The sequence below is a fragment of the Chionomys nivalis genome, chromosome 6 (genome assembly GCF_950005125.1).
Source record: "Chionomys nivalis chromosome 6, mChiNiv1.1, whole genome shotgun sequence".
Classification (NCBI taxonomy): domain Eukaryota; kingdom Metazoa; phylum Chordata; class Mammalia; order Rodentia; family Cricetidae; genus Chionomys; species Chionomys nivalis.
The window spans coordinates 88,616,087-88,628,086 of NC_080091.1; the positions used below are offsets into that span (position 1 = coordinate 88,616,087).

Consider the following 12,000-nt stretch of genomic DNA (forward strand, 5'->3'; position numbering starts at 1 on the left):
GTTTATTTCAGACATAGTTTGTAAATTTTGGAGTTCCCTTATTTCTTAGGTTGGATTCCACGAATATAATGCAATTTAACTATGTGATATTATTACCACAAAGGGTTTTACAATTTTTTAAGCAAACGGAAACACAAAGTTTTGCATTAAGAGCCATTTGTGTTGGGCAATGGTGGTGCACACCTCTGATTCCAGCACCCCGGAAGCAGAGTCAGTCAGAGCAGCAGGCCAGCCCTGGTCTGTAGAGTGCATTCCAGGACAGTCAGGGCTATACAGAGAAACTCTGTCTTAAAAGACAATTTTTTTTTTAAAAAAAAGCCACTTGTAAAAGAGTCTTGGAATACCATCCAGATTTAATTTTATTAGATTAGTTATTGTTTAGCAGTAATGAAAATGAATTTAAATATTTACAAATTATTGAAAGGATAAAAATAATTTTACTACAAGAATAAAAAAGATTAGTTGTATGGGAGTGGATGGAAGTGTCTTACAAATGAAAGAATTCTTCTTTTTCTGATTTACTTTATTTACCTTTTAAAAATATGTCACTACCTCTGATATGTTATAAGCATCCAATAAATATCTTTTGATTTCAAAATTTATCATCACTTTAACATCATCATAATTTTAATTTGAACCAAAAACTTCCCCAGACTTCCCACTCTCCTTAGGGTAGACAGTGGATAAATCTCACAGCATGGCATACACACATGGGCCATGGAAAGAGCTTCAGATGAAAGGAGTAGCTTCCCAGTGGAACTAGCATCCAAGCAAATTGACTATAAGTGTTTCCAACAGACCAAAGAAAAGGATTGTGGGGGCCCACAGATGTGAATCCTGTCTGTCTTGACTAAAGGCCGGAGAGTTTGAGCTCATTTGAACTCTTTCAAAGTTATTGACAACAGATGTGGCTACAAACAAGATGTCCAGACCTAGAGGGTAGCTACTTGATGTTTTGGACATTAAGATGGCCAGGTAGATAGAGGTAGAGCTGATCCACCCTGACCAAAGGGCAGAGAATTCAGACTTGCTCCTTCATTTTAAAATAGGAGGTTTGGAGAGAGAGCACGAGCAAGGAACTCAGGACCGCGAGGGGTGCACCCACACACTGAGGCAATGGGGATGTTCTATCGGGAACTCACCAAGGCCAGCTGGCCGGGGTCTGAAAAAGCATGGGACAAAACCCGTCTCGCTGAACATAACGGACAATGAGGACTACTGAGAACTGAAGAACAATGGCAATGGGTTCTTGATCCTATTGCACGTAATGGCTTTGTGGGAGCCCAGGTAGTTTGGATGCTCACCTTAATAGACCTGCCTGGATGGAGGTGGGTGGTCCTTGGACCTCCCACAGGGCAGGGAAACCTGCTTGCTCTTTGGGCTGAGGAGGGAGGAAGACTTGATTGGGGGAGGGGGGGAATGGGAGGTGGTGGCGGGGAAGAGGCAGAAATCTTTAATAATTAAATTAATTAATTAATTAATAAAAAAAGAAAAATAAATAAAAAAAAATAAAATAAAATAGGAGGTTTGACAGAGGCAGCGGCTGTCTACAGGTTACTTTGTCTAGGGTATATTCATGGCATAACCTGCCCAAAACACCAAAATGCTTAACTCAGGAAATAATGGCTTGATGTCTCAAGTGTTTATGCAAATAACTATTCCAGTTGTTCTTTGTGTCATGTTAAAGCAATCTTTTGTCTGCTCCCCACCACCACTTTTTTCTACTGGAGTGTATAAGCGTATGGAAGATAAACGCGGGTGGATTCGGTATTCAGTATTCACTGAGTTGCCCTCCCAGTACTATCTTGTGTCTCTGTGTTTCTTTCATATCTCTGTTCCCCCACCTAGCATTTCTAATCCACACACCCCTGCCCTGGGATGTACGAGCCTGTTGTGTTACCCTGAGTGGCTTACGACAAAGGATGAACTGTGTCATGGCAACAACGAGAATATTTGCAACTCTCTGTGAGTAGCTCTGATGTATTCAGGCACCACATTCTCTAGAGCAATTTGTTGTCTTGTCCATCTTTAATGAAAAACAAAGGGGCCAGGCAGTGGTGGTGCACCCATCTCCCAGAGGCGAACTCTGTGAGTTCGAGGCCAGCCTGGTCTACAAGAGCTAGTTCCAGGACAGGCTCCAAAGCAACACAGAGAAACCCTGTCTCGAAGAACTAAAAGAAAAAAAAGTTACTAGACATCAGTCAATAAGGAAGTAGATTCCTCTTCCCCCAGTTTGTTTTGTTTGGGCGGGAAAAGAAGTGTAATGTGACGCAACAAAACTCTTAATAAAGTCTGGGGGAGGAACTATGCAATTTTATAGGAAACAATGGCATTTGCAGTTAATTTAGAGATTACTTTAATGAAAAATATGTGTGTGTGCACCTGTGTGTGTATGCATGTGTGTTCTGTATGTATTTGTGTGTGTGTATGTGTGTGTGTGCCCATGTGTGTTTGAGTGCATGTGGAGGGCAGAAGTCAACATCATATTAAACTTTTATGTGGGGTAGGAAATCCAGACTCAGGTTCTCACACATGTGTGGCAGACGTTTTGCTGATTGAACCATCTCCCTATTCCTGGAGAAAGGTTTTTTTCTCTCTCTTTAAGAATAATCCATGTTGGTACAAAGCAAGTCCCAGCATGTTGCAATAGTCTTTCTTTGTATGTTCTTTTCTATAGCTGTATCAAGATCTAATGAAATCCACCCTCTCTGTGTAATCTATCAGGACAACGAAATGCAGAATAAATTAACAGTTTGTGTTTAACCAGGAGCTACAGGCTAAGCAACTAAAATCTAACTCCAAAAAATAAAACATGGGTGTCAGTTCTACTCTTTGTCTTGTTATCAGTTTAGCATAATTTCCCCCTGAATCAACAAATCAAAGTCTTTAATTGAACAATTAATAGCATTGTGAGTATTGTTCAACAGTCTTGGAAATCAAATATCTCATTTACCTTACAAACACCATTGAGTTTTATTTAATAGATGGACTTAATATACATACAGAGAAAAGCTGGGAAGCATTACAAAGAAGCACGCCTCAGGAAGCACAGCTTTGTGACAGGAAAAGGCACTTTAGGGGAACATCTCTCGGTGCAACACACCTGAAAGGCATGGCATATAGATTTGCTGAGTCCTGGTCAAAACTCATGATGAATCTGGAACACTGTTCATACATACAGGGTCTCCATCTCTTTAGTCTCAATTCCCAAAAGACCCAGGGGAGGAGATCCTCTTGAGATCATCATTTGGTGCCTTCCGAACAAGGCTGTTGGCTCTGTCTTCTCCCTCAAGGAGGGTCCCCTCCTCTCAGGGTTATCTTCTCTCTATGTAAAGCGTCATCAGAAGTGAGCAAATCCTCCATGAAAGCATGCCTGACAATGCTTCAAAACCACAGTGAGAGCTGGGTTAGCCTCTGCTTTTCTCAAAATATCAGGAGTGCATCTCATGTAGCTTATCATGACATTTTTTGTTTTGTTTTGTTTTTTGTGTCTTCTGCCTTACTTATGTATCTCCCTTGATACAATGAGAGTTCAAGGGTTGTAGTGTATCTGAACTCTCTTGGTGGTCAAGGAAACTAACTTCATTCCCACATTATCAAATCTGAGGAAACAATGTGGAAAATGCTGAGACAAAAAAGAAAGGAAGTTTAAAATCAAGCTTAGATGTCCCTTGTGACAGAAAAATGTGTCATTAAGTAGAACCAGCAATATACAGCTCCATGTGAAATGGACTGAATGAAGATGAGAATCATTTCATTTTCCCAGGGCACCAAAAGACAGGTGAATGGGTGAAAGGCGGAGTCTCCAAGTTCAAAGATTACACCTGGTGATTGTTCTCACTCAGGCAAGATGGCTTTTCTTTCTACTGGCTCAGCTTCAGACAGCCTCTCCCAGGGACTGGCAAAGCTCCAGACTTCTGCTTTGCCAGCTGTAACCCAGCAGGAAGTAAAGACCTGTTTTGTTTTGGTTTTTCTCACTTCCTGACAAGAGGGACTGGAGGGAATTTTTTTTGACATGGACAAGATTATGTCATTTGCCTACTGGAGAGCTTACCAAGGCATCGAGGATGAATAGACGCAGGTGCAAAGAACTGGCAATCCTCTGTGGCGCTGTCAGCTTACTCCCAGAGCTGTGGAGGAGGATCAGTTGTATTGAACCAATACTGGGAAGAAAGAGAAATAGCAAGGAGGGAAAGCCAGAGTCCTGGTTTCCAAAAGAAAGTTCAGACTCTGTCATCAAAGGTAAACAAGATAGAGCTTAGATCAGGCATAAAAAACAAATATATTAGAGATGTACTCAAAGAATACTTTGGATTGGATAAATTGAGAGATCTAGTGATGTTTTAGTTATCCGTTTTTATTTACACATATGGGTGTTTGCCTAGATGTATGTATGGGTACCACATGCACACTTGGTACCCATGCAGGTCACTTCTAGAGCATTGGATCCCCTAGCACCAGTGTTACAGAGTCAGCAGCTATGTGGGTGCTGGGTACCAAACCTCGGTCCTCTGTAAGAGCAGCCTGGGCTCTTAACTTCTGAGCTATCTCTCCATCCCTGGGCCCAGAGATTTAGTGCAGCATAGAAATCTATCTCTTCATTCTCTCCTGAGTCCGATTCTTTCATTTTACTGGAAGCACTCACTGCCATAGAAGAGGGCCGGCGGTTGAGACATCTTGATTCCTGGTGGTGTGCAGGAAAAGCAGCACTACCCACTGGACCATCCCTGCGGCTCCATTCATGCTCAGGATGAGCACAGCTCTGGATTTAGGAGATCTATCACGTGGTCCTCAGTAAAACGGAAAGACATAGCAAATACGGTACATAGTGAAAGGGTAATAAATTACTGCTTAGTGATGATTCCGTTCCCTTCGACGTGGTGCTGGCTGGTGTGACTTTAAAGTCTGGGCATAGAATTCGTCACTCTATTCATACGAAGTTTAATTGGCTGGAGATGATGCTTAACACTGCGAAAAGAAATGTGTTATTTTGGTAGAATGTCATTGTTTTATTAAAGTTTAAAAACCAGAAAGCCAAAGGTTAAGGATTCACCATGAAGACGGACATCTTGTAAAAAGAAAAAGCTCCAGTACCCTGTTTGTAAGCAACTGCTGTTTTCCTACACGGTTTCTGGCATAGAATTGACAATTGTTTTTTGAGACGTTTATGCTTGTTTTGACAACTGCCGTAGAAGCCTTGTGCTTGATTCTCTCCCAGTGTTTGCTAAGGTAGTGTTTCAGCGGCTGGAATCCTTACAGCAGATACCTTCTATTTCCTGACATCATCATAAAGAGACAGACGGACTGAACAACATCCTGCTAATACTAAAGGGAAATATTTCAGTTCTTAAAACCTGAAAAAGTGCTCAAATTAGGTTGGCAGAGTCTGTGAGCTTTATCTAGGAAAATAAAACTAAATAAAACACCTGGGACTAAAATGCTTTCTAGAAAACTCCAATTTCCACTGGCTTTAATTTTGAAGGGGAGATATATTATGGGGGCAGGGCACAGAGTATACCTATTTTGTTAAATTAAATACACCACATTCATTCTACAAAAGAAAGGTCTTACTGTGAGTAAAGAAAACAAACAGTGAATGGAACTAGAACAAAACATCCTGAGTGAAGTAACCCAGACCCAGAAAGATAAACACGGTATGAACTCACTCATAAGTGGATATTAGATGTAAAGCAAAGAATAACCAGCCTATAGTCCACGATCCCAGAGAAGCTAGGTAACAAGGAGAATCCTAAGAGAAACATACATAGATCCCCCTGGGAACTGGAAATAGACAGGATCTCCTGAAAAATTGGGAGGATGTGGGGGGGGGCAAAGAAGGTAGGGCAGAGGGGAGGAGGAGGAAAGAAGGGGAGAAAGGGAGAGGAGAGAAGAACATGAGAGAAAGGGATGGTTGAGATGGGGGAAGGACAGAGATGAAGAGCAAGGAAAGAGATATCTTGACTGAGGGAGCCAGTATATGGCTGTGTGAAACCAGGCACTAGGGAAATTCCCAGGAATCCACAAGGATGACCCCAGCTAAGACCCTAAGCAATAGTGGAGAGAGTGCCTGAACTGGCCTTCCCCTGTAATCAGATTGATGACTATTTTAATTGTCATTATAGAAACTCTATTCAGCAACTGATGGAAGCAGATGCAGAGATCCACAGCTAAGCACTGGGCCAAACTTTAGGATACCAGTCGAAAGGAGGGAGGGGTGATAATGTGAGCAAAGGGTTCAAGACCATGATGGGGAAACCCACAGAAACAGCTGCCCTGAGCTAGTGGGCATTCACTGACACCGGCCTGACAGTGGGGAACCAGCAAAGGACCAAACTAGGCCGTCTGAAAGACAGTAGTGTTGCTTGGGCAGTCTGTGGTGCCACTGGCGGTGGGACCAGAATTTATCCCTAGTGCTTGAATTGTCCCTTTGGAGTCCATTGTTTTTGGAGCAATACCTTGCTCAACCTAGATATAGGGGGAAGGGCCTTGCTCCTGCCTCAAAGTGATGTGCTAAACTTTGTTGATTCTCCCTGGGAAACCTCACCCTCTCTGAGGAATGGATGGGGGGTGGAGGATGGGAGGAGGGTGAGGGGGAGTGGGAGAAGAGGAGGGAGTGGGAACTGGGATAGGTATGTAAAATAAGAAAAGATTGTTTTAAAAATAAATAAAAAATTTAAAAAGAAAGCAAACAAACAAACAACAACAAACCCTCAGACACTACACCAATCCATCAGTTTTAAACATTAGGAGAGTTGAAGTTGAGCCCTGGGGTATAAACCAGTCAATAGCAGTTGGGATTGAATGTCCCTGTAACTAGTGGCACAAAACTTTCTACCTGGCAGCTCTGAGCATCAGCCTGCCTCTGGCTGCCCTCTACACACCTCTCTGCAAGATGCGCACCCAGCCCTCAGAGAGCTGGACCCAAACCCACACATCAACCATCTAAAGCTTGTGTGTTATCTGACCCAGAATTAAACCCGAGTGTGAGAAAAACGAGCTGGTGAGTGGCAGAGGCCAGAGGTGAGCATTTACAATCGCTTTCATCACAGTTGGTCAAAGCAACACACGATTCTCTGGTGGGGAAATCAAATCACTGGAACAAGAAAGCCCTGTAAAATAGAAAAGAAACGGGCTGCAGAGATGGTTCCAGTCTTCTGGAGGGCCCTGGTTCAACTCTAGCACCCACAGGGCAGCTTACACCTGTCTGTAGCTCCACACAGACATATATACAGGCAAAACACCAATGAACATAAAGTAAAAATAATCTTAAAATGAAACTATAGACAAAACAGGGATTTGTGTTGATAATACAAAACGGGGAGGATGAGACTGTATTCTGGTACTCAGATACTCCACAGGTGCGTGTTTTTGCTCCGTGGGCTCGTGAGGGACGCTACTCCCTCTATGTGTCTGCACTGACTTTGGGGACTTTACCCTTCCGGCTCTGCCTTCCGAAGCTGCTCCAAGAGACCACCGGGTCATTGTTTCCTGAATTCGCATGTGGTGCTCACAGGCACACTGAAGCCTAGGGAGTTCCAGAATTTCACAGGGGAAGTGTCAGAGATTAGAACACTCTTTTCTGGGTTAAGCATGAATTAAGCGTTTGTCATATCTTTTTCCCCATCCCCCGTGGAAGGATATGACACAAAATGTGAGTTATTCGTGCTTGTTACACATGAGGAACAAACCACTCCTGTGCTCAGCCTGAGATGACTATATTTTAACAGTGCACTTAAGCAGATGTAAAAAAAAAATTCATTTATTCTAAGAAGCATAGATAAGTATGCAACGAACAGAGAAGCAACCCCTACCCCCAAACACACACACCTTAATTTCTCCAGTCCTAATGACTAAGTTTTTCAAAAGATTGTCTCCACGAATGACATCACTCCTCTGAGAAGTCACTGGGTAACCACTGTCCTCCTAGCCGGTGGTCACTCTGGAGCAGAGGTCACTTCCTTCCTCTTGAAGATTTGGGGAAGGGCAACCAGAGTCCCACAGTGGAAGGGCAGGGCAGTAGGATGAGGCAGGCAGCACGCGCTCGCGCGTGTCTCCAACCCACTCAGCTCGGGGGCGGGGCGCTCTCCTTCTTGATGCGGAGACCCTGAGCTCTGGGAATTTCCGCAGCTCCCGGGCTCGGGCTTTTCCAGCCACCATGCATAAAAGGAACTCACGGAGCCCCAGAGCTCCAGATCGCACTTCAGAGCCTCCAGCCAGCTCCTGCACTCCAGACTCCAGCCACACACCTGCTCAGCGCCATGGCCCCAGCCACACGTCCTCTCCTGAGCGCAGCGCTGCTGTTGCTGCTGCTGTTGGCCACCAGCCACCAGGCTACAGGTGGGATCCGCGGCTGCCATCCCTGGAGGAGCCTCGGGTGGGCGCAGCTTCCCACAGCCCTACTAACCCAGTGTCTTTTCTCACAGGGGCGATTGTGGCCTCTGAGCTGCGCTGTCAGTGTCTGAAGACCATACCAAGGATTGATTTCAAGAGCATTCAGAGCTTGAAGGTGACGCCCCCAGGACCCCAGTGCACCCAGACTGAAGTCATGTGAGTGTCTACCTGGGCAGCCTTTGCCGCTGCCAGAGTTGCTCAGACCCTCCTGCTGCCCTAGGCTCACCCCAGTGGTACCAGTGCCTTATAAGGGTCCCTTTTCTTCATGTAGAGCCACTCTCAAGGATGGTAAAGAAGTTTGTCTCGACCCTGAAGCCCCCTTGGTCCGGAAGATCATCCAAAAGATACTGAACAAGTGAGTCGTAATTTGTGCTTACACTCTACCAGAGTCTTGGTCAGAGTACTGGTGTCTGAGTCCTGAAAATCATATCAAGAGAAAATCAAGGTTAACCACTGACCCGAAACCTGGATTATTAATTTCTTAGTTAACATTGCCTTGGGATCATCAATTTACTCTGATGTCAGAAAGATGTGACCTGCTCCTACCATCCACACACTCAAAAGCCCTACTCTAAAGGATGGTCCCTGTGTGTGTCCCTAAGAATTTAGCCGAGTTGACTAGGGGCATTGCAAACCCTCTTGTCTGTTAAGATACAGTACTTAGCCCTGACCTATCCATGTCTTTGGGTTGTAAAGCGTAGCTCCTGGTTTGGCTCAAGGTGTGCCTCTGAGGCTTCTTGATGAAGAACAGATGCTCTGCCGTGAGACCACTGGAAATTCAAATGTAGGACGCTCCCTCATATCCTGCCTGAGTTAAACGAAGCAATAATGGTAGCTAGTCGTGTTTACTCTACGGCTGAAGGAAAACTGCATCTTTATGTTTTATCCTGCATATCATCTGGACTGGTTGAGGCTAGTAAAAACCGGAACCCCTGCCCTACTGATGTCATTTTCCAGCGTCCAGAGCGTTTATTGCTGGGTAGTGCAGCCATGGCTTAGGTCACAGTTCCCGGGCAGGAGGGTAGAGATGACTGCATTTGCAGAATAAAAAAGGTCCAGATGAAAAAAAGAAGAGTCCCGCGGTCAGTCTTTCAAACACCTGCTAACAGCAAATGTTTTCTCATCACAGAGGCAAGGCTAACTGACCTGAGAAGAACTGGAGAATGGGCTGCTGTACCTCAAGGAGAAGAATCAAAGAGGAAAGAAACAAACAGCACCCGGGAAGTCTGGATTGTTCCTGATGCGTCTTACTGTCTGAAAGTTTAACTATTTATATATGTATTTATTTATTTATTTTTCAATTCTCAGATATCATTATGTTTATTGTGATATTTAAAGATATAAATGTTTGGCAATTCACTGTGATATTTTAAAAGGCCATTTTAATATGTAAAATCAAAGTTATTTTACTTATGTAGTTGGAAGGTGATGAATTTTGAAATCTGTCCGTTCATTACTTTCTGAGGGATGAGTTAAACATTTATCTACATCATGCCCTTGCTATGATAGAGACTGGGGGAAGATGCGGGAGAGCCATAGACAGATGCAGTCAGGTCGCTTTCGAGGTAGGATTGGGCATGTACACATCCATTTTTATAGGTACTGAGAAGAACAGAACAGCTGTTGTTTATTGTTCAGTGCTTTTGCACTATGTGGACAGCATTTCTGATGCTGACTTTTCAATCACTGTAATGTGAGTATCCCTTGGACATTTTACGTCTTCTTTGTAAGGCACAGTGCCTCAGCAATTATTTTGCCATATTTTCTCATGTCTTGAAGTGGAAACATTTATTTATTCATGTGCTTTTACAAATAACATGAAAATAAAATTTTAAATAAAAAAATCCTTGCTTAAGTTTGTTTTCTACATCTCAATCTTCCGTTCCTCCATTCTACCCAAGGTACAAGGACAGCTACTAGCTGAAGCCTTCCTTGTTTCTCTCAAGGAGGCACATTTGTTTTTTGTTTTTTTTAATTACTTAAAAAAAAACAATCCAAATTTCCAGTCCTTCCCCCCCTCCCACTCCCTCTACCCTCTAATCCTAAGAGAGGGCAAGGCACCCTGCCCTGTGAAAAGTCCAAGGCCCTCCCTACTACATCTAGGCTGAGCAAGGTATACATCCAAAGAGAATAGGATCTCAAAAAGCCAATACATGCAGTAGAGACAAATCCTAGTGCCACTGTCAGTGGCCCCTCAGTCTGCCCCAACTGTCAACCACATTCAGAAAGACTAGTTTGATCCCATGGTCATTCACTCCCAGTTCAGTTGGAGTTGGTGGGCTCCCATTAGCTCAGGCAAACTGTCTCAGTGCATGAACCCCTCATGGTCTTGACTTCCTTGCTCAAACTCTCACTGCTTCCACTCTTCAACGGAATCTTGGGAGCTTAGTCCAGTGCTCCAATGTGTGTCTTTGCAAGGAGGCGCACTTGATGCCTTTCAAAGTCTTTGCAGGATATTTTTCCCCCCAAAAGAACCAACTTGAGGTTCAACAATGCACAATAGTTTTTGAAAATGTAACATTTTTTTTTCTTTTTTGGTTCTTCAAGGCAAAGTTTCTCTGTGTAACAACCCTAACTGTCCTAGAACTAGCTCTTGTAGACAGGCTGGACTCGAACTCACAGAGATCCGCCTGTCTCTGCCTCTTGAGTGCTAGGATTAATGTCATGCATCACCACCCAGCTTTTAAAAAATATTTTTAAAAAATATTGTTTCAATTGTTTTCCTAAGCCTTTATTTATTTATTCATGTTTTTTATAAACATACCTTACATTCCCTCATAATGAGGTTGAGTCTGAACAGAGACTGAACTGTGGCAGGTCCTTTCTTGGAGCTCAATTTCTGCAAGGAAGATAAAACTTAGAAAAAGTGGAGGCTGAGTACTTAACAAGTGTAAAGACCACTCAGAGGGGAGAGATGGTTCAGTCTCCTGAATGAAATGCTGTTTTAATGTTGCCAGGTCCAAATGCTCTCTAAGTCAGTCGGTTTGAACTTAAACTTCCCAGATAGACAGGAGCACGCTGAGCCTCCATAATAGAAATAAAGATGGCCGTAATAGGTGGGAAAAGCTGAGCCCATGAAGATGCCCTCCAGAACTGAATAGGAAGAAATGGTGTGTGTGGGAACTGGAGAGAGAGAGAGAGACAGAGAGACAGAGACAGAGAGACAGATAGAGAGAGACAGATAGAGAGAGACAGAGGCAGACACACACACACAGACATAGAGAGACATAGAGAGGTGATTCACTGGAGCCTGTCTCTAGACCATCAATCCTAGCTTTATACTATGAAGTACAGCAAGGGGGAAAGACCTAAAGGACTTCCTGGTGGTCCGACACTCATCAATACTATCATTCCTTATGACATTTTCAGACATTCTTACTATTACTTTACCCTCCCCCTCATTCTTCTTCATTTATATCCCTCACCCCTTCCTAACTAGAAAAATCCACATTTGTCCCATTTCTTCTTGTCAGAGGACTTGTATCAGACTAAATTCATCCCCTTTGATAACTCAATGGTATTGGTCTCCTTGTTAGGTAAATTAGATATTTTAGTTTTCAAGACTATTAAGCAACATGATAATCACAATTTTGTTAAATTCTCACTTAA

General features: G+C 43.5%; 1 protein-coding gene across 1 annotated transcript; it reads left to right on the forward strand.

Moving 5' to 3' along the window:
* Positions 1-8,212: 8,212 nt before the first annotated feature.
* Positions 8,213-10,120, forward strand: LOC130875856 (C-X-C motif chemokine 2). The gene is made up of 4 exons (XM_057772124.1): positions 8,213-8,337; positions 8,424-8,547; positions 8,663-8,746; positions 9,521-10,120. Exons 1-4 carry the CDS (start codon positions 8,259-8,261, stop codon positions 9,534-9,536), a joined length of 303 nt encoding a protein of 100 aa, XP_057628107.1. The 5' UTR covers positions 8,213-8,258; the 3' UTR covers positions 9,537-10,120.
* The last annotated feature ends 1,880 nt before the right edge of the window (positions 10,121-12,000 follow it).